This window comes from Ictidomys tridecemlineatus, chromosome 3, assembly GCF_052094955.1.
Source record: "Ictidomys tridecemlineatus isolate mIctTri1 chromosome 3, mIctTri1.hap1, whole genome shotgun sequence".
In the NCBI taxonomy this organism is placed as follows: Eukaryota; Metazoa; Chordata; class Mammalia; order Rodentia; family Sciuridae; genus Ictidomys; species Ictidomys tridecemlineatus.
The window spans coordinates 11,421,761-11,445,087 of NC_135479.1; the positions used below are offsets into that span (position 1 = coordinate 11,421,761).

The window sequence follows — 23,327 nt, forward strand, 5'->3', positions numbered from 1 at the left end:
CATAAAAAGAGATAAAACTCCTGAGGATGGTCCCACCCCATTTTCATCTCTCTGATTTTAGAATCTGAGAAATAGTTAGCATGACCCATCTTGGAGGCTAGCTCTTGAAATGGCAGACAGCTTCATCATTTCACCTACTAGAAGCTTCTCCCATCAGCTTTAAGTCTCTTTAAAAAATCCTGTCACTTCAGTTTTGATTCTTTTAGCAACCTCAGCGCAAATGCGCCCGGTCCAGCGTCAGCACGGGCGGCATTACGATTGTTAGAGGCCGTTGACCAAAAGGCAATTGGGCAAAGGCGGACACCTTTTCTTCGTTCCCTTTTGATGCGGTTTTCATTAACATGCTTGAGAAGGCACTGGGGATGAAGGCTCTCAGAATATCAGCTGCAACAGCTGTTCGGGGAATGGGCAGGTACAGACAAGGTATTTTCTTTGCCCTGACTTATTTGGCTCCTATGACTTTGCCTTTTCAGGATCAAAAAGAAAACACTCTTGCATCTGCAGCTGCTGGCCCAGGCCGACTACAGACTCAGCGATATGATGCGGGAGTCTCTACTAGAAGACCAGCTGGCCCCCATCCTCACCGAACCCCACCTCCTGGCCCTGGACCGCAGACTCCAAATCATCCTCAAGACAGTGGGGGACTGCATAGAGGCCCATGGAGAGCAGCGTGTCATAGCCGATGTCCCAGCACAGCCATCAGCCCTAGACTCTGGCCAGGCTAACCTGAAAAGCTAAGGGCTGGAGAAGCACATTTCAGAAAATACAGCCGGAGCCAGCGGTGGGCTCTGGAGTGCAGACCACTGCGTCCTTACTTCCCTCTCCTCGTGCTGGAGGGCAAGTCTCAAGCTCAGGAAGAGGCAGGGCATGTTCTAAAACAGCAAGAGGGATCCACTGACCTGCTCTATAAGGTCACTTTAAGATCCCTTCTATAGTGAATCGCCTTGGCTCCATCTTTCCCAGAAATCTCTAGCTCCATCAAGCTACAGACTATCTCCCCAGTGCTCTGGGCAACCTGCATATGACTCAGATCTGGAAGGTTTCTAGGCCCTGTTCCCAGGAAAGTTTTAACTGTACCAAGTCAAATAAAAGGACATCAAAGTGGATACCTGTCCTCCAGGTCCTTATTCTATCTACAAGTAAAGGACAGTTACTGGTCCAGACAAAACATCTTGCAGATCTCAAGCAGCCTCAAAATCTTCAGATAATTAAGCCTCAAACTGGTTCAAACTAGACTTAACACTTTCTACTTACATTGTAGTCACTGTCCCTACTGAGAAGTCCTAGAGTAACTTCTCAGAATACTGTCACAAAAAGTAGAATAGAAATTTGCTCTAAATACCAGAAATAAGGTATTCCAGTGAGAGTATTAAATATCAACTGAAATAACAATGTCAAGATGAGCAGGCAGTAACAACAGGAGGAATTGTGATGGAGGGAAAAGAGAGGTCTCCAAGGTCAGCATGGCATGGTGGGGCCTGTCAGACCCCTAGGTACTAGAGGAAGTCCTGGAGAAAGGAAGGACAAAGGCCAGGGCCTGCTGGACCGTCAACCACAACACTCCTCCTTATGTCCCAGAACTGTCACCTATGAGACTCCAACAGGAACAGGGAGCCATCTGGAGGGATGAGGTCCTCTAGATACCCTCTCCTCCTGTACTGATTAAAAAAGAACTAAATCAAATTTCTGTCCCAAACCTCCTTGAAAGGATAGTAGGGATTCCCCGTCTCCTCCAATTCCCCCTACTGACTTGTTCACATCTCAAACTCCTGCAACTGGAGACGTGTTTCTTATTCCATAATAACTGAAACCACAAATGACAGGAATATATTCATTCTGCAGAGTGATTAGTCAACAAGCAAAAATAAATGATTTCAGCAGATCAAATTCTCTTCTAATAAAGGTTGGAGGCTCAAAGTAAGGGGAGTAGAGAACAAGGTCAAGACTGCAATGTCCAAAGACAGTCCAACAAAAAGTCACAACAGGTACCGCTGGCCCACGCTGATACTCCATACTGGTACCCTGCCCCTGAGCCTGTGGTTCCCCAAGTCCCCCCACATTACAGAAACAACACACAGGCTTCCCAACATACACACAACTCCCAGCCCCTCAGGAAAGAGAACCAAGGCTCAGAGAAATAACCACCCAGTTCAATGACGTAGACCTATCCGATGTCTTCTTTCCACTGTAACACAAAAACCCAAATGTATCACAACCAATTCATGAAGTTGTACTTAAAAAAAATAGAAAATAGAAAAATAGCTCTTTTTTTTTCTCCTTTTGTGGTGCTGGGGATCTTAATCCCAGAGACTGCCTCATGTGGGGTAGCCAAATGCAGCACAGGACTTCCCACTCCATCAGCTGTTTCTCCTACTTCAAGTCATTTTTTTCCCTAAGGAGGAACCAGGAATATATGAAAATATTCAGGGAAAGACAAAGAACAGCACAAAATGGTTGGGACTTCCAAATCAGAGGCTTAGGAAGGTGAGTTCCAGATCCATCCAATTCAGCTACTACTCTGACTACAAGTTAATTTTTGAAGGGTGTAGGATTTTGTGACCTACTATTCAAATTGAAAGTACCAGAACTGAATTTGACCTTGATGAGGAGCTCTATTTACTCATCGTTAACATTCCATTGTTCTTTTTTTTTTTTGTACCAGGGATTGAACTCATGTTCACTCATCTACTGAGCCACATCCCCAGCCCTATTTTGCATTTTATTGAGAGGCCGGGCCTCACCGAGTTGGTTAGCACCTTTTGCAATTACCGAGGCTGGCTTTGAATTCGATTCTCGTGTCTCAGCCTCCCAAGCCCCTGGGATTACAGATGTGTGCCACCACACCCAGCTTCATTGTGTTTTTAACAACAAGATTAAGATCATTCATCAAAAATACCCAGAAATTCTATCAAATGGTATAAAAATGTCCCCACAGTATTAGTATTACTCGTATATAGCTGATTAGTATCATTAAATGTGAGAAGGCTGTGATCAAGTTTTTTTAGAAACCAGTGAGACCTTCCCACTTGTTTGAACCACTGCTCAAGGCCCCATGAAACACTGTGAAAACTTTCCCTGTCACCACTGACAGAAGGATGAAAGATGGCCGTACAGTACAGGACTTGGTGATATAGGGGCTGGAGGCACCCTCTGCAGCCCCTCAAAAACCAGGACAATTTGAGTCTGAAAATTACAAAACAGTCAATTCTCTTTATGTCCTATAAAGCTGCCTCTGATATAAATTAGCAAACACTAAAATCCTTCATTGCTCTACTGGGTTAGGTTTCCAGAGTTTACGTTCACACATTTTCAACGGATCAACTTATGATCTTTTCTTGTTCAAGACACTTTATTCTGCTGAACTCTTAACACTGCTTCACGGCCAACATCACTGCAACTCAGGCATGAACGTAGCTCATCTAATACGCAGTATTTTCTAAGACACAGCACAGCCTTCTTGCCCTTAGGAACACTGGTCAGTCCAACAGCACTGCACTTGGGGCCATTTCAAATAGGAAAGTCATCAAGGAAAAGCACAAAACTGCAAAATGGCACTAAAAGGACCGACCAAACAAATAAACAAAAAGACACAGTGTGACAACTGAAAAAGACTGAGCGTCCCCTTGTTCACCTTAGGGTGGGAAAACATTCACTGGAGATTCCAACTCTCCACTGCACTGCACAAGACCTCAAATGACTGCAAAAGCACCGTGTACAGTGGCAGGTTACAAATAAATTTTAGCAAGTAGGCATATCTGCAAACACAGAATCCTTAAATGACTAAGAACAACTCATTTGGGATTAACATTTGGGATTAACAAAGATGATAAAAAAGCTCTCCATCTAGTGGAAACTTTTAGAAGCACAGCTACTTAGACAAAATTGGTAGAACTTTCATTCAGAAAACAAGGGAAAAAAATTACAGTGGTTTTAGTTTTAGATGGAGTCATGATGCAGTCAAGAGTTCTGAAGTTATGTCAAGAAACAAATTTTAGCTATGTACACAACAATGCTGACTTCTATGCTAAAATCCCACAGTGTGAGAAGAGAGAAATTAGGATTCCCCCTTTTTAATTCATGTAACTACAGCCTTTACTGATAGCTATTATGACAGACATCTTTGGGGACAAACTCAGTGGTTATCTAGCCATTGTTAGTTCCTTAATGTTGTTTCAGCTCATATAAAAATACATTGCCAGAGTCTAAACAAAGTACAAAAAAGGCCCAGCTATCAGTGGTTGGATATAAAGCAAAATTTAAAACAATCTGACATCATGCTATTTCAATTTTAAAATGTCAACATTTTAATATATTAAACAAAATGTGAGTCACCGTGGGCCACTGTTAAAGAGGGAAAATTAATCTATAACAAGGACAATCAACACAATCAAATTTTCTTTAGTTCTACTCTGTTGTGGCTCTGAAGGTTTCAACTCCAGCGGGCTGGAAGAAGTGGGTATTGAACCTATACAAAGAGCACAGTGTTCTTCTGGGGCTGGGGATATAGCTCAGCAGTAGAGTACTTGTATAGTATGTGCAAGGCCCCAAGTTCAATCCCCAGCACTGAAAAATAATAATAATAAAAAAACCAAGTTCCTGAGTGTGTTAGCTAGAAAAAGTTCTTCTAGGGGCTGAGGTTGTGGCTCAGCAGTAGAGTGCTCGCCTAGCACGTGCGAGGCCCTGGGTTCGATCCTCAGCACCATTTTGTTTAAAAAAATCATAATAAAAATAAACTGTTGGGTATCATTAGAATATTATAACATATAAAATAAAGGTATTAAAAAAAGTTCTTCTAGCACATCTCCAGCTTCACAGGATGTGAAGAGATAAGCACATTATACTAGTAAGTACAACTTAATCACCTCACTCCTCAAAAATCTAAGCTATAAGACTTTCTATAAAAACATCTCTAAGCAACTGCATATCTTAAATACAAACCAAAGATATGGTAATCCAGAAATGGTATTTCCCCCTTAGGTATGGGAAAGTTCTAAGGCCACAAAACTGATACTATCTTCAATAAACAGGAAATTTTTGATTGAATCTTTTCCTTCCATAACTTGGTGGGTAAACCTGTTACGTATCTGCTACCCTTTAAGCAAAGTTGAGATCCATTCTTTGATAGTCAAATTGAATTGGAAAGCTTGGAAAATAAACATGTTACTCTTTAAAAATAAAGATCCCATAATTCACTTCCCCTTCTCATTCTCACCCACCAGAAACGGAGACTCTGGGGAAGGGACAAAGGAAGAAAAAAAGGAGAAAGTGAAGAAAAACTGATTCATTTAAGAATTTAAATTATTTAATCTCTTTTTATTACTTGACCTACTGTTAAGACAATCTATAACAAAAAGAATAGCATATATTAGCACACACAGTATCATCAGACAGGTAACCAGGAGGCAATACGAAATGGTCCTTTGGCCATCTATACTTCTAGAGCAGTAGATCTCATAAATTCACTCACCAAATCCAGAAATAATGATTCCTAAAACCCTGAATATCAACTACAACAAAATTATGCCAACTGTGATTTCTCACATACACTTAGATTGCACGAAGATAAAGCTTTAAATGTGAAAATTTTTCAATTCAGACTTATCTTAAAATGTCTAAGATCAAAAACTACAAAAGGGAGTAAACAGCAAGCCAAATGATTTGAGTAAAACTCACTTAGCAGTATCCATACCTAAATATACATGAACATGATTATGTACATATAAGAAACTGATTTTATGGCATTCTACATAATTCATTTAAGTACATTTTGGGCTTTTAAACAAAGATCAAAATCAAGCTTAAAGCTAATAAGAACATAATTTTTATTTTTAGTTTTTTAAGTATAAAAAAGATAGCTAAACATAAAGTACAGAGCAGAAAACCTTCATTTAATACAGATTTTTGGAAATTAAAAAATTTGTAACAAGGTGGCTTTCTATCCCACACTAACAAGTAAATAAAATTTCTTTCCCAGATTTATATTCCAAAGTTAGTAACAACCTAAAATCTGCAAAAAAAAAAAAAAAATCGATCATGTCCAATTTAAATTACCTGGGAAAAGGTAGGTGAAAGGATTATTAATCAAAATCAGTTGCACACAGATGGAAAACTGCTTGCAGTCACTCCCAAATATTACCCTACAATATACATAAATCACAATAAAAATAAAAGTGCCTACATTACAGAACTGTGAAATTTTGTTTAAAAAAATCATAATAAAAATAAACTGTTGGGTATCATTGGAATATTATAACACATAAGGCAGGAAAATACTGAGTTACAGGTAAGACTCAAAACACAAGTTGACTTAAAGTAAAAATAAAAGGCTGCCAGAGAAATACAGGACAGGAAAGCAGGTCTTCCAGCAGAATGGCCTTTTAGACACACATAGACATATCCCACCCCATCCCACCCCACCCAAAGTTCTAGCCAACATAAAAAGGAGGGGGGGAAATGTGAAACCGAAGTACAAAACTTATTCCTAAACCTCACGCCCCAATGAATTTAGTGGGGGAAAATTCTCGACACTGAAATCTGTCCACCTGGTTCTTCTCTTTAGCAACATCACTTCATATTTCTGTGTGACATTATTTCCACCTGTATCTACTCTCAGCAAATCCAATCTCCTGGAATCAGAGTCTACTGAACATAGGAGATCCCACTGGAGTCAAATGAAGAACATGTATTAATCAAAAACTCTTAAGTTAACAACTGAAAGTGTAGATCTCAAATTCTTATTTTCAATTCAGCATCTGATGTCAGTATTTGGCACTAGCTGGATAAATAAAATCTGTGAGCTGAGGCAGATGTAGTTAAATCATAACCCAATATTTGTAGTCTATGGTTTGGTTTCAAACTTAAAAGGCTGGTATAGATAGCCACACCTAAAAGTAGTTCAGAGTTGGAAAAGAAACAGTAACAGGACACAAACAAAACCAGGCAAATTAGCTTGGCAAACAAAAATTCAGATTAAGGGTGGGGGTCTGAACCAACTGTATCCATCTGATAATTAGCAAAAATGGGCATTTTTTCACCTTAAACTAGTTTTAATTACAGGCAGATATCTTTCTACGCTACTAAGATTTTTCTATATCCATTTTTCCTAATCCTTACAGCTTAATGAGAAACCATTTATTCTATAAAGAAATATAGCATATATGGCCACAGTCTAAATATGCTTGACTGGAAAATTATGTCACAAAAAAATCTTGCACTGTTACATCATTACTCTATGGTAATTCATTGGTGCTGGGATCTGCCCTCACCAAAAGGCATGGCACTCACTGCCCAGTTTGAACACTAACACTGCACAGAGAGAAGCAGTAACAGCAAAGTCCACAGAACTCTTTCTATTTATTTGTGTTCGAGCATTCACTTAATGCTCCAAATTGAGAACGGTGCAATAAAAGCAATTTTTAATATAAAGAGACAAGAAGCTGCAATGCCAGTGGCCACTTGGCGCTGCAAGTAGGGAAAATTAAGCAGTCTGCGTGAGTGAAGCATGAACTGGGGAAAGGAGAAAGGGAGGCACAGGAGGCAGGTTTCAGACAGACAGTGACACGAAACTGTTGTACTGCTGGATGTTTCGTTTGAGAATATCTGAGCATGGGCCAAGGACACGTTCAAATCGAGGTCGATCCAGCTTCACACACTTCAAGGGGCCACGTGCAACCACTGTAGCAGCACGAGGACGATTCATCAGTAGTGCAATTTCACCTGGAAGACAGAAAAGAGAAGGATAAAAGCAGGTTAACTTCTACAGAAAAACAAAACAAAACAATCCTTTAAAAAGTACATTAATTAAAACAAATTTTAAAAAAATGTTTAAAGTGCACTTCTGAGAAAGAAAACAAAGATTTTGTTTTCCATTCAATTAAAAGCAGACACACATCTGCACATTATATAGACACACACACACACACACACACCAATAATAGGTATGGGACAATCAATTACTCAATTATTAGCTGAGTAAAGAGCAAAATCTCACACTATTTCTCTGACAGGCAAAAGACTGCAATTTTAAAAGTTCAGGAGAAGAGAAGACAAAATTATGAAATACTACACGCCTCACTGAAAGGTAACTCTAATTGTGAAGGAATACAACATACCAAAATAATCAGAAGGCCCCAATCTTCCCACTTCAACAAACTCTTCATTTTCTGACCGACGTTGCAGCACAGCAGCCGACCCCTATAATACAATCACCAAAAAGCTAAGCAAATACTTTCTAACCCAGAGTGGCATCTTAAACACCCTGTGCAACTTTAGCTATTTTGCAAAACAGAGGGAAGAAAAGGATTTAGAGATAATTCAACTCATCTGTGTTCATAAGGTAAAAGACGACTTAAAAGTCAGTCACCATATGAACTTTGATTTCTATTTAACCATTATCCCCTGCTCAGAGCAAGGTACTGATCAAACTAAAATACTTAGGAATTCAGACTCTGGCAAACTGTAGTTTCACAAACTGTAGACAGAAGGCCAAACCCAAACTCACTATTTTGTAAATAAGATTTTTTGGAATGCCACATCCACTCATTCACATTTCTAAGGCTGCTTTTGCACCACGACTACAGAGTTGAGCCTTTGAATCTGCTATTTGGATCTGTCTAGCAGGCAAGATTAACTGCTATATATTTCCCAGATTGTAAAGATATAAAACATATAAACTTTAGGAATTTAAATAATTACCTTTGATCCTTCTTTGTCAAATAGCCCAAACACTTGCATTTTAACAAGAACCACCCAGAGTTTTCAATTTGTTTTGCTAACTGTTGTTAAGTTTTCAGTTTTTTATTTTTGGGGGTTTTCTTGGCTTGCATGGTAAAGAACAATTTGAGTCACCCTGGATTTGGCCACTCGAGTCTTGGGCCTTTCTAGAATTTTCCGACTCAAACTCTTAAAATGTAGTGGCCTTAAACAGAAATCAAACAACTGCATTCCAAATAAAAATTAAAAAATAATTTTTAAAAAATGATCTTCACCCTGGGCTAGTTAGGCCTCGCAAACCACAATGAAACCATATACTACTTTATTTTTTGCAGTGCTGGGGACAGAACCCAGGGTCTCAGTCTCATAGATACTAGGCAAACACTCTATCACTGAGCTATATCTCAAGCCCCAAAAGATAATTTTTAAATAAAACTATCTGGTATTCTTAAAATCCAAAGGATAAACAAGAATTAATCCCCAGTTTCCCCTTTATGGCATACAACTTGGTAAGGAATCAAATGCAGAGTTCTTTACCTCTAAGATAATAAAGAACTCATCTCCTGGTTCTCCCTGCACCACAATCTTCTGTCCATCTTCAAACTGGACTGGTTCCAGTGCATCAGCTACAGTGAGACGTTCCCATTTGTCCAAAGACTCTGAAAGACAAGAATCAAAAAAATTCTACATTATTTGGTATTGCTAAATTTTTTGAAACAAAAACCAAGTGTACAGATATTCAAGCAAATATCCATGCCCATTCAACACCCCAGCAGTGTTTCAGATTAAACATGACAATGGCACATATCTTCAATTGCCTCTAGTCTCAGCAGGATTCTCATATACCTGCATATGACTCTTAGATTCTTTCTTTTGTAATCAGATTAATTTATATCAACACTGTATCAAATGGCAAAGGAATAAAAAAAATGTGATCAGAAAGCAGTCCTTCATACTGCCATCAATGCAAATCAAACTTTCAATAGCAGTACCCAAATGTTTCACTATGCATAATTTTCCAAATTCAAATAACTTATCCATTAATTTTCCAAAGTTCAGTTGAATTTGTTTATGAAACCAACAAAGGGAGCCAGAAAATAACTTTTGCTCCCAAAGGTCAAACCAATATCCAAGATAAGAAGTAATATAATTATTTTACAGGTCAAATAAGGAGGGAAAAAAGGCAAATCCCTATAACAAAACAATGGCAAAGTCACCATTGCCTTTCCTAAAGAATAGGGTCTAACATCTCCCAGTCCACATAAACAAAACTCAGGTAATATCTCCAGTTAATTTGCTTTACTCTAAATTTCAAATCTGTCATGTTTTCAGAGGATACCAACAAATGATACCTCATATTTCCACAAAGCAAATGCCTTCTTGGAAGTACATTCCAGAACCAATAAGCTCAATAACAAAATAAGAAGGAAGTCAGAGTGGGAATAACTAAATGTTCACATTCAGAAGGAGGACACCTTCAGCTTTTTTAGTTAGGAGGATAGAGCCACATCCTTATTTTCAGAAAGCTTTTCCCATGTCCGATCATTTCTAATAAAGGAGTTTGTCATACATTAGCAAATTCAACACACATTAGCCTTTAATTTAGTCAAATCTTTGACACAAATAAAAATCTCATGTGCTTTCCCTTTCTGCTAGTAAAAAAAACATGAGTTAACTAGATTACTTTTTCTGAAATATAATAGGTTCTGCTAAATATCTGACAGTACTCCATGCAATTTTAAAAACTCACCTAAAATAGACACTTTACTAAGGAACTCCTCATACATCTTTCGCTTTCTCAGTGTGCTTCCCTAAAAAAAAAAAGAAAGAAAGAAAAAGGAGTCATATTCCAAAAACATGAAGTCATCACACAATATTGTGGAATAATATTGTTTAAAATATACTAAAAAAAAAAAAAGCTTGCAGCAGTTGCCTCTTGATTTATGATCATTTCTCTGCATGCTGAAAACAGTAAGTGTTCAGTTACATTAAAAAGCTCAAAAAGCTCTTCATAGCTTGCTCCTAAAAGCCACAGGAGATACACAGCACCACTAAGTAATGAAATGTCAAGTAAGCAAAAGCTCAGCTCTCCAAAAAACAACCAAGTGATATGAAAAACTGAATCTGACTACACTCCCAGCCCAGAATCCTTCCCCACAGCTCCAATCTTGTAAACTGTGTTATTTATAGAGCAAAAATGAGAGAATGTCCCATAGCCCCAAATCAAGTTGTCTTATCTTAAAATTTGTTAAATACATCTGGAGGAAAGAGGAAAGGAAACACACTGTCCTTTATAACAAATTTTCCTAACGAGGTCAATTGCCTCAGCCCCACAACCCCCACCTATCAAAAAACATACATCTGCACACACACACACACATATATATCTATATATACACACAGTCTGTCCCTCCATGTTATCCACAGGTACTGAACCCAGAAATCCAACAAACTACAGATCCAACAAAAAACAGAATTATTTCTTGTCAATATTCCCTAAACAATACAGTATAATAACTACTTACACAGCTTTTATTTTGCATTAGGTATTATCTCTAATCAAGAGATGACTTAGAGTGTATACAGGGTGTACATGTTTTATGCAAACACTATGCCATTTTATAAAAAGGTACTTGAGTATTCGTCAATTCTGGTATCCACAGCAGGAAAATAGAAACACAAAGTGTATTTCAAAGTACATGAACATATCCCAAACATACAAAAAAATTTCAAAGTACACAAGACTGCAAACTTTCAAATGGCCAGATGAACACTACAGAAATTTAAGAAAACTATTTAGAACAGCCAATGCTATTAGCTGGGACTTAACCACCAAAACTACTCTACAAACTCATCACAAAGTTCTCAAAAACTCATTAACTGTATCAGCAAACTGTCCCAATGGTTTTATTACTTTGTTCTCTCCAAGAGGAGACATGTCAAATGCATTTCAGATAACCAACTTTCAGTTTAGAGAAGCTACTTATTTCTGAATGGCCTAATTTTATGCATTTCAAAGCAGCCAATCTATGGTGGGCAAGATCAGGTAAATCAAGAAGCATCTGTTGGCAAATGGGCAAATTTCTAAATATGAGAAGATCATTATATATACATCACATTCTGATTCCCATGTGATTTCTGGCCTTAATTTATTTTTGTTCTAAAAAATCACTGCCTCAAAAGGCATAATGAGTGATGCTAAACTGGGATTGATACAAAACATTCAATCATTAAAAGAAAAGAACATCTCATTTTTAACTTTGTAACATTATGCAAACATTAGTTAGTTCATAGATCAGAATTCTAAATCACACTCCAAAAACCATCATTTCTTACCATAAGGATTCTTCTATAGCTGTCTCGGTCAATACCCCAGAGTTTCACATTTGTCTTTGCTTTGACAGTGGCTGCTCTAGGTGTTCCATAAATCAAAGCAAGTTCTCCAAAGCTCCCTCCTTCACCAACACTGGTTGCCCATTCATTGTTGACATAGACCTAAAATGCAAATGACAATAAGTTTTCTCTTTATATAGATACAAACATGTTAAAACTTTTAGACCTTTTTAAAAGGTCAGAATCCCGAATTTATTTTTAAAACAGAATATTTTATTTCTCAGAACACAGCACAGCAAAATAGATGATCTCTGACAACGAGTTAAATGAGCTACTATGTGGTATGAAAAAGATATTCCATAGAGATGATGATGAAATAAGGTCAGTTAAGCATTAATACCAATGACACACGTTTACTAAGTACTAGGCTGAGCACTGCATTAAGCATTTTACTTCTATTAAGTCACTGAATTTTCTAATAAAACTACAAGGTTTGATGCTTTTTTTAATTGCTATTTCATTTATAAAGAAAACTTATAGAATTAAGAAAGACTGTGTTAAGTTTTATAGCTAATGGCTAGGTTTAGACTCCTTTACATCCGTCTACCCTTCCACAGCATGCACAGACTTATTAATCACTAACCAGAAGTCAGGAACTGCATATCTAGTCAGAAAAATGACCCTTAAAGATACTGTATCAGGGATAGAGCTCAGTGACAGAGCACCTGCCTAGCACATGAGGCATTGGGTTGTATCCTTAGAATGGCATACAAAAATAAGTAAATAAAATAAGAGCATATTAAAAAAAAAGTTACTGTGCCAAAAAATACTTGGTAAAAGGTAATAGAATATAATACACAATACAAGCCCTTGAGAAACACTATGCATAGTGCTTAGAAGTAATAATACAAGATTATCAAGGTAAGATTATCAACATAGTTTTGCCATTATTAAATCTTACATCCATCTCTCCTTGATCAATCACATAGAAATTATCCCCTTCATCGCCTAAAAGAGAGTAAAAGATTCAGAATCGTATCCCAAATTAAAAAAAACAAATTGAAACGATCAAATTAATATAAAATAAACTCATTTTATATATAATGAGGCTATAAAAACAGTATGTTAAATTTAACACGACCTTTAAGAAAAAAAATTCAGCAACAGAAGCCATAAAATTAAAAGTCATAGAACTGATCAATTTTGTTTAGTCTAATCTTATGGTGAAGAATACCTTCTAAAAAGGTAACTAGAGAAAGACACATATGTGTACAAAGTTATTAACTTTTATGTTATCTATAATATCACAAGAAACAACACAAATAGTTAACAGAACATATCAAGACTGTCATGAAACGGGAAAATATATGGTTTATGAAGACCCATGAAACTATCAAGAATAAATAAAAATATAAGTGGTTTTGTTCCATTTTTTACTATAAAAGTGCCTAATAATCAGCATAAAGGACATAAGAGATATATATATTGTTCTAAAGTTCCATGACATTCAAAATAAAACAGCATTTCCTTTAACAATTATTATAAATAAAATTATACCTGAAATATTAATGCCTTAGAGAAAGCTTTCTGTTTAGCTTAAATTTTTATCAAAAAAGGGGAAGAAAAAGGATAAAGAATAATCTAACAACATAACAGGGGGAAATGGTAGGCACAAAGAGGGAAACAAACTCAAAATAAACAAAACCAATTCTCCAGTCTCTCCTATCCTCCCATAACCATACTGCATGTCACAAAAACAGCAGTCCTTACCTTGCTGAATAACAGTCTCTCCAGCAATAAAAGAGACTGGAAACATGGCATCAAAAATATCACTGCAAGAGAGAGAAGTCCTAGTATAAGATTTCACAGGTCTCTTCTGTGATTTCCAATGTTAACCTTAGAATTAAAGCTTCCAGATTTTCAGCCCTGATTGTCATTTGGCCTTAAAACTTGCAATGATAAGAGTTTGGGACATATGAGATAAATGACATACTGAAAAAATAATCTAACAAAGAAGATACACCTACCTTCTCTCATTATCATCAAGATGTGAAAACAGCACATTCTTTTCAATGGCTTTAGCTAAAGCAGCCATTGTCTTATAATCTTTTGGTATAACCTAGAAAAGAGTCAAAGGACAAATAACAATTCCATAAACAAAAAAACACTTAATGTTTGCAACTTACATTTCAATTAAATGTCAAACCACATTAGACTATTTAAACAAGACAGTTTTGACTTACATATTTTCACTGTGGGCACATTCTTACTATCTTTGATTCACAAAGTACTCAACAAATATTGACTACTTAATCCCCTTGCCTACAGCCAGGCTTGGATTTAAAAGCCAGTACTTGGTTCCTTAGTTAAAAACTAAACAAACCAAAATTACCTTGACGGAGGCCATTATTCTAAGACAAAACTAAGTATCCTATAACAATCATTGTGTTTCACAAGACCCAAGCACATGCAATTGTTCCCACTGGAGACTAATAGCATAATTCAAAATGGCTGGCTGGCTGTGAGAACGAAAAGATTAGGACAAATGAAGCTTGTTGGATACAAGGTTAAAAGCTACCACATGAATTATGGAGTATCAGAAAACTAAGAACATGATTCAAGAGAAAAAGGAATACCTCTTGATTCGACTGCAAAACAATTGCATGGAAATGACCAACCCCCAAATGTAATTATTCCTTGGGTTATAATCACTGGTTATTTCCTTTGACAGCAGGCTATTATAGAAACCTGTTCTCTGGTACCAAGTAACTGTATTTTTGTAATTAACTGTTTGCAAATGTACATTCACGCATCAAAGGAAACTAGATGACCACCAAGTGGACCCCCAAAACATTTCCCTAATGTTTAGACATCAAAACTACCTTTCTAACATAAGACGCAGCATCTTCCTCTGTGTAGACTTCAGCACTGATAGCCCCACGTCGCCGCCGACCTTTAACCACTGGATTGGGGGGAGGAGGAGAGATTTCTTCCTCCCTTGAGTCTGTGCGGGTGCCTGCTTTCTGCAGATTCTGAATCTGTTTTGCCTCCTCCTGAAAGAAATGAGGGTTTATAAAATGAGACACTTCCGAATATAAAGTTGGTATTCTTATAATCCAGTGTCAGTCCATCTCAGGGACATCAAGTCTCTTCTTGTACCAATGTAAATTAAGGGGAAATGGTCAATTCCAAATAGGAAAAAAAACAAAGTTTAAAAAGAAAAACTTTCCACAGACTGTTTCTCAGATGATAATAGACGGCATGCTTTATTAATGGACAAAAGCCATATGTTCAAGGACATACAGAAGTAAAAAATTAGATCTCCATTATAATAATGTATTGACATTACTGATTCATGATGAACATAATAAAAGCAATGTATCAGAAAACAAAATCCTGGGAATTAGGCTCTTTTGTTTTCCACTGCAAACAGTAAGAAATAACTTCCCCTTTTCAAGCATGTTATCCAGTAACAATAATTCTGGTTCACCAAAGTAACCCAAGAATGTCTAGACTACTATTTCATTAATTCTGCATTTTCTGGATTTGCCATACCACATCCTATACAAAGCAATGGGACACACAAACCAACTGGAGAGGGTCCTGAGCCTGCAGAATTCACATCTAGCCTGGGTCCCAAACATAAACAAATAATGAGAGGGTTGTGATGGTAACAAGAATTTAAATAAGAACCAGCCCAGTGATACTTCTCCAGCAGAGCTAGAAGCACTCTTTATTAGCAGGGTTTATATTTGATTATCTGCTTGTAAGAAGTACTTATTGAACCAATTCATATAAAAACTGAAATCAACAATTAAACGTTTTTTTCAAATCTAGAACCTTAATAAGAAATTCCTCAGTAGAGAATTATTATGCCTGAAATAAGAGTAAAAGAATGTGTTATCTTCTACTTTCTCATTCATTTGACCCATTCTACATTGTTTTTCTAAACCATCTTAAAAATTCTAAAAGAACTTTGCATTTAATTACTGTAGGAAAAAAAATTGATTAAAAAAATCCATTTTTGTTGTTGTTGCTATTGTTTTTTGTTGTTTTTTTGCATAGTTCTCACCCAAATGTTCGAATCGAGATAAATACAAGAATCCTAAGTGTGCAGCAAGCAAAATCTAGAACCATATCCATGAAGGGGATAATAGTGTTCATTTCTATTAGTAGAGCCATGTCTGTTTTTTATAGCAAAATTTTATCCTTATCTTCTCACTTCTCGGATTTTCTAATTTTCAGAGAGAAAAAAAACAATATTTTTGTTCATAATTATAAATATATTTACCTTTTGACCCAGCAATCTAGTAATTCTGCTTCCAGAAATTTATTCTAAGATATACACATGGGAAAAAAATGATACATACATTATTTAATTAGTTTTTTTTAAAGAGTGAAACACTGGAAACAACCAAAATAGTTATCACCAGGGATGAGTAAACATAATAGCCAGACAGTGGCTCATTCCACATGTGTTGGAAAAGATGTTCCTTTCATGTGTAAATTTGTCTATAAATGCCATATATTACCTCTAGAACACTGGCCACATCCAAGAAAGGCAATGGTGTGGGAAGGAGACCTCTTATTGCTGTGCCTTTTTATTGTGAACTGCATGTGAACATGTGACCTATTTATGTATTTTTTAGAAACCTCACTTCATTTTCATTCTGGAACTTCCAGTGACTAATAAGGCTTTCCTATTCCATATCAACATAGAACTATGAAATTCAGGTCCCAAGTGTAAAGAGTATAAACGAAAACATAAATTCAACTTCCCCAAATCTGTCGTTGACATTATACAAAAGTTTAATGAAAAAATTCACAAAGGACATCTTATTAGGACTGTATCCTACTTAAATAAATATTTAAGATAATTCTGAAGTAACCAAAAACAATTTGATTTTAATTCTGCCTTGGATTCTAGTAAACTCTAAAACAGCAATCTGAATATAACCTATTTTGTTTGACAAGTCAGAGACGTTACTGGAATCATCAATTTCTAATATGTACTGTGATACAATTTTATATCCTTACCCTTGCTGTTATTCACAGCTTGTTAGCTCTTTGGCTTATTAAAACAAAAAGTAAAAAGCTCCCAGCCTACTTTCTGGTTAATCTTGTTGACTCTTCTGCATTATATTCTGCATTATGTTTTTAACTCCAACCACTTAATGTTTTCACAACTGTTTGTCTTCTCCCTGCCCTTGCCATTCTTCTCTGTAGATTAAGTAAACTTGCCACCCCACAGACTTGAGGCTTGGCCATATGACTTGCTTTAGTCATGGAATGTAACTGGACATGCCATAGCATGCACGCTAATGTGGTTTGGCTCAGCCCACCTTGAGCTTCTGTCCCTTCTCTGCCTTGAGAACGGAATGCCCCATATAGTGACTGTTTCTTCCACTCAGCCTCAGAACAAAATACATGAAGTAGAGAAGACAAGACAGGCTGAGCCCAAAAGAGCTACACATGACCGATATATACAGTCTGTTGTAGTAAGCCACTGAAATTTGGGGATTTTATGTTCCTGCAGCAAAAGCTGACCACTGCACTGTATGATCACAACCAAGTTTTACCAGCTGTCTCTATAAAATGGTAATGCTCATATATATCACACATTTGCAATAATGAATATTTATGTATATAAAATGTTTCACACAGTATCTGGCACAATGGAGGCTCTCAAAAGGCAATAGTTTAATTCCTCTTATCAACAAGACAGGGAAGTTCTATAATAAATACAAACATGAAAGAAAACTCAAATTCCAGACAATAGTCTGAATTAAAACGAAGAAGCTTTCAACAGGCCCAAACTGTGGGAGTTTTTTGGTACATTTCTTATGGAAGAGCTGGAAGATTCCAGAAACATAACTCCTGGGTAATTGGGAAGGAGGTGAAGAGAATGTGACTAGTATTTTAAGACATAAAAATTAACATGATATATGGAACAATGGACTATTAAAAAGTGGAAAATCTAGGTACTTGAAGGTCTAGGAAAATATATTTAACCCTGGGTAAAAGAGTGCACATTAGTCAAAGACCCTTGAGTTACAGGAAGAAAAGTGTTAAAATGTAACTTTTATTAGATTTTTTTTTAAAGACCAATACATAGTAAAGCTAAAAATCCCATTTGTAAAGAATGTACCCTAATAATTACTTCTTTCTTCCTTCCACCTTGATTAGTCCTTAAAGAGTCCTGTGGTAAATACAGGCTTTGTACCTAGCACCACACATTCAACACTCCCTAAAAAAAGATACACACTTAATGTCTCACTAACTTAATCCCCTCATTTCATGATTTCTATTGATGTCCAAAGAAGAGGGATCGCCTTACAGTGACCCATTTCAGAACCAGATCTCCAGGAACGCACTTGATTTCAAAACAGGGAACATTTGTGACCTGGCTCCACAGTAGTTTCATTATTTGGAAATTTCTCTTATTTAATAAGAGCAAACCAGAATTTCTATTACAATTTCAAGATAGCAGGGCTACATTCAGAGTGACTGGTTAATAGTTGTGTTTTGTTTTTAATTATTCTAATCATGGTATTAAACATCAACCTGTTAGTTTTTAAGGGGTATAGAAAATACTTGTTCACTGAACTACCCAAACATGTTTTAAATCTTAAAACATGAATTACACTGGTAAAAAATGGCCCAAACAAATAAGGCAGATATTTCTATTATACAATTAAGTAATTTTATATATTTTAAAAATCACAATTGATTCATGACCATTATGAACCACTTCAAAACTTCAATATGCATAAGAAAACCTGTAAATTTATCCCAGAGTTAAAAATGCAAATCAAATAAAATACTCAAAACATTTGGTGTTTTTTCATTCATCATCTTGAAGAAAATGAACTGAAGCACTGTCCTTGATGCAAAATTATTTTGATAAAAGCATCTATCATATACATAGGTCACAATAACATACACACAAGAGTAAACAACCAAGAAATAACTAGAATATTTTTTCCAGAAAAAGAAGTCCTAATCAAAACTATAAAGGAATAAACTTTTGACAACCTTCCATCTTGTATCTGCATTCTAGTTAATTCATCCAACATATACTCTATAGTAAACCAAACCATTAATTTAGAATTTCTGATAAATCTATCACAAACTAGACTCAATCAATTTATTACCTGAGTTCTAAAATGTGGGGTAAGGTTTATTAAGGTTACCTGCTTTGCTGAAGAAAAATATTGACTGCCTTCGAGTACTTCAGAATTTCTCAAGTCATAATAATTGCTGTACTAAAGATTGGTTCTGTTACAGTCAGAACTACTAATTAAACCAGGTTACAAGGAACTAAGTTTGGAAATCCTTTACTATTCAAATAAACAGCAAAAGATTCATTTTCTGATTAAACTCTACCAGTTACAAATTTAAAACTTACTACAAATATCTTCACTGCATTTCTTAATTTTAGACTTATTCGGTCAAACTTCCTTTTCTTCCAAAAGGTACAAATGAGCAACATTCTTAAGCATTATAACATTTAAAATTTATTAGACTCATCATAGCATCTCCCATATTTTTACCTTCTCCAATTTCTCAAAGTATTCCCTAAGGAATGCCATGGGTCTCTCAGGTCGAGCAGTACACAACTGCACAATAGAATCCTTGAGCAGTGCCTGAATGTTGTGCTTCTGCACGTAGAGTTCACATTCCCGGAGACTGCGCTCCTCCTCACTGGCAGTAGTACTACCAGACGCCATGATTCTCTGCAACAAAAAGCACACATATGCTTGGGTAAACTATGAAGCACAAACACCAGTTTGGCCTTTGATTTATTAAATCCATTAGGCAACTGATTTGATTCATGGAAACTTTTTCTCCTCACTAGATTGTTTTTAAACAGGGACTAGGGTACAAAATATGTACAGAATTTGCATTCTTCCAAATAAGTATTTCATTTAGTTGCTGCTGTAGTATCTGGGCTCTATAGGCCACAATGAAAGGCAATATTCCCAAGCTCCCCGGAGTGGGTATGAGCCACTATCCCCTGCAGAGGCAGGCTGCTGAGAAGCCAGTCCCTTCAGGGAATTTCATTCAGTTCTCTCCCTGCAAAGAAATCATGATGACGTGGGAAATGTGTAAATGGTAAACAGGACAGAGAATTACAAGGGCACTGCTGATATTACAAGCTGACAAGAGTTAGCTGTAAGTGAAAACAAGGAAGCACAATAAAGAACATCTGATAATGTCTTTATGGTATCTCCCATCTAGTTCCTATCCCATGGAGAAATGTCCTGATGTCACACAGCAAACCACTAGAGGGAAGGATCTGATTAACTATTAGTGTAATCAAAATTTTTTAAAACACAGAAGAAACCTCAGTTAGGTTTTAAAAGCAGTCTTTCATTATAGAATATTTTACCAGATTCCAGTCCTATATAATATATTTAGCAGTGGTAAAAAGGGGGAAATCCTTCGTTGGGGGGTGGAAAATTCTTACCAAGTATACTATAAAAAGTTTGGACAGAAAATTGTCAAAATGTTTTCTTTATCTGAATAAAAAATATAAAAACAGTTAAGTTTTTCAAGCTTACATGATGATTCAATATATAAAACTGCATTTAATGGATTTCAGAGGACTCAATCTGCCTTGATGTGAAGAAAATAGAAATATAATAATGACTAGGTAACCTTACCCTAGAATTAAAAACAGTAATTTAACAGTGTCATTCACACAGTTTTCCCTCCAACTACTAATCATGAAGCAATTAAGTCTGTTCCCCTCCACTCTGTAACTAAATACAATACTGATCAAACTTTTCAAATTATAATGCACACAAAACAACCAAGATAAAACTATAAGTTTAAAAGAAATACCAGAGGAAAAGCTATTCTAAAGTGCCAGTGTTACTCATTTTGTTTTGACAACTTATGTGATAAGTCATTACAAGTAGACTAATTAACAGACCATGAGAAAGTTTGTGGCTCCATGACAAGCATACAGCTTAGAAGCCATGGGGAAAGAATCATGCTGCTACTTCAGAAATAAACACACAAAAAATGTTTACTTACTATAGAATATATTTATACTGGCTACTTTTCCAGATCAAGTAATCATAAGAGTGGAAAATCCACTTCAGTAGAATTGTCTGCTTTTCAAATGATATTGAAGAACAATAATAAATCAGATCTTTTACATTTCAAAGTAGTCTTCAGTCATATTAATACACACATTCAAGTCAACAAAGAAATCCGTCTAAGATCTGGTAAAAACGACAGAATTGTGCCTAGAAAGTGAAAGTGTCTTTGTTTGAAACAAACTAATGTTTATCGCAAAGACCAAAAGGAAGAATCTGATGACGGATAGTACGTGAACAAAACTGACCCAACACTAATACGGTCGCCCTGTGACCTCCGAATACCCGAATTCCAAGGCCTTTTAACATATTTCATCGACTATACCTGGATCAATTCTGTCTTTGTACTTATTTATCCAAGAGTCCTGGACTTAGTTTATTCCCTTCCCAAAAAATTATTTAACCATTTAAAACTGTCAAGAACCTTACAGCTGTTCACAAGAAAATACTCAGATTCTCTCTTTAGGAAAGTGGACCGTGATAAGATTCTGTCTCGGAAGGATCACATGTAAGCAGAGGCTGTTCCCCACTCCGGGGGCTGCCCGGGGGCTGCCCGGGAATACCTCCTTGGGGTCATCTCGAGGAACCCTGGGCTGGCTTTTCCCTGGTGGCTCGGGAACCCCTGCGGGACCTAGGCCCCGGCTGCAGGAGTTAACAGGCACCGCGCATTTTCGAGAGGACGGCAAAGTGCCCTTCAATCCCTCAGGCCACGGTCATGACCACACAACCAAGGGAGGCGACCCCCATCCTGGGCCGGTGGCGAGGCCTCCGCGATGGCGAGGAGGCCTGGGGTGGGAGGATCGGGGAAGGGAAGGCAGCAGCAGGGACAAAGGGAAGCTGAGGAGCCAGACCCAGATCGCCGTGCGGGGGCGGGAGGACGACAGCCCCGCCGAGGAGAGGGAAACGGATCGCTGGAAACGGCTACAGGGGAAGGGTGGACACGAGAATTCCTGCCGGGCCTCGAGATCGGCCGAAACCGGCGGGGAAAACGACGGCGGATTCCGGTAAAACCCAGCTGTTGTCCTTCAGGAAATGGGGGAGGGCGAGCGAGAAGGCCGCGGCGCGCGGGGGCGGGGACGGCAGGGCCGCCGAGGACCAGGGCCGCGGACGGCCGCGGCGGGAGGGCAGCGGCTGGACGCCCCGCACGAAGCGGACACCGGGCCGCCTGGGGCCTCGCGGGTGCGGAACAGGGGCCGGGGGCGCGGCCGGAGGCCGGCCGGGAGGCGCCGGGGCTGGGGAGGGGCAGGGGGTGCGGCCGTCCCCCTGCAGGTCGCTCCCCGTGACGCCATCTTGGATCGGTCCAGCGCCCCCAAACGCGCGGCGGGGCGACGAAGATCGCTGCGGCGGGGCCCCGGGCAGACGCCACTCACCTGGGACGCGCGGCGGCGGACGCGGAACTGTCGGTGCTAGACTGCGGCGGTGCCCAGCTCCCTCAGTGCTACGCTCGTCGCCCAGCTCCACTCTGCGATAGCGGCTCGGCTGCGGCTCCACCGGAAACGACCGGCTGCAGCCAATCAGCACTCGGCTGCTGACGTCAATGCGCCTCGCTTTGGCCAGAACTGTTGCCTTGGCAACCTTAAAGGCGCAGAGGCCTCAGTGCCTCCCCCACTCTTCGTCGAAGAGCCCTAGCCCTTCGTCACCCTAGAATCCTCTCCTCCTGCCCTTCCTTCCACCTCATCTCGTCCCTGTGCGTAGACCTTTTTCACTCCCGACTCTTTACTCCCTCTCTCCGGCCTGGTTCGTCTTTCCTTCTTTTCGCCTGCGCCTCCCTCCTTACCTGTCCCTCTCGTAGGGTCTCGGGTCCTCTTTTTTCTTTCTTCTGCTCCTAGCTCCTCCACTCCGCCTTCCTGGGCTCCGCTTTCCTCTCCGGCTTTCCTCTCCTCCGATCCTCTCTCCGCCCCACTCTCACTCCCGCCTCCTTCGACGCCTCTGCCTTTTCTCCCCCTCTGCCACCCCTCCCCACGGCCGGCCCACGTGGGGCGTCTCGGATGACAGGTGGGCGACTCCGCCCCGGGCCCCAGCAGGGGGAGGGCGCTGGGCCGGGCCGGGGAGATTCCTGCCGTTTCCCGGCCCCGGAGGCGGCGGCGGCCCGGGCGGATTTGCAGCAGCTGCACCGCTGGCCCAGTGCGGGGCGGATGCCCGGGATGCGCACTGAGGGCCGCGCATCCTGTGCCG

At 38.6% G+C, this 23,327-nt stretch overlaps 2 protein-coding genes across 3 annotated transcripts in view; one reads left to right on the top strand and one right to left on the bottom strand.

The window, feature by feature from the left end:
• The window catches only part of Fam20a (FAM20A golgi associated secretory pathway pseudokinase), a 54,073-nt gene extending 46,356 nt beyond the window's left edge, over nucleotides 1-7,717 (top strand). Inside the window, exon 11 of the mRNA XM_005328246.5 lies at nucleotides 474-7,717. Coding sequence (XP_005328303.2) covers nucleotides 474-738 — 265 coding nt within the window. The 3' untranslated portion in view covers nucleotides 739-7,717. The remainder of the gene's footprint in view (nucleotides 1-473) is intronic.
• Prkar1a (protein kinase cAMP-dependent type I regulatory subunit alpha) lies at nucleotides 5,293-23,096 on the bottom strand. 2 transcript variants are annotated; one of them, XM_013359916.4, is made up of 11 exons: nucleotides 22,930-23,096; nucleotides 19,599-19,781; nucleotides 14,928-15,098; nucleotides 14,073-14,164; nucleotides 13,816-13,877; nucleotides 13,007-13,053; nucleotides 12,049-12,207; nucleotides 10,463-10,523; nucleotides 9,250-9,371; nucleotides 8,112-8,193; nucleotides 5,293-7,716 (listed from the first exon to the last, which is right to left on the bottom strand). In XM_013359916.4, exons 2-11 carry the CDS (start codon nucleotides 19,773-19,775, stop codon nucleotides 7,544-7,546), a joined length of 1,146 nt encoding a protein of 381 aa, XP_013215370.1. In that variant the 5' UTR covers nucleotides 19,776-19,781; nucleotides 22,930-23,096; the 3' UTR covers nucleotides 5,293-7,543. The 2 variants fall into 2 exon arrangements, with proteins under 2 accessions (XP_013215370.1, XP_005328302.1); XM_005328245.3 differs by lacking the exon at nucleotides 22,930-23,096 and adding an exon at nucleotides 22,523-22,681.
• Nucleotides 23,097-23,327: the final 231 nt, after the last annotated feature.

Coding starts and splice junctions, on each gene's coding strand:
- Prkar1a (XM_013359916.4), bottom strand. CDS start 19,775: ATGGCGTCTGGTAGTACTACTGCCAGTGAGGAGGAGCGCAGTCTCCGG. Junction 15,099..19,598: donor ACTTTGAGAAATTGGAGAAG/GTAAAAATATGG, acceptor CATTTCTTTCAG/GAGGAGGCAAAACAGATTCA. Junction 14,165..14,927: donor CTGCGTCTTATGTTAGAAAG/GTAGTTTTGATG, acceptor ACTCTTTTCTAG/GTTATACCAAAAGATTATAA.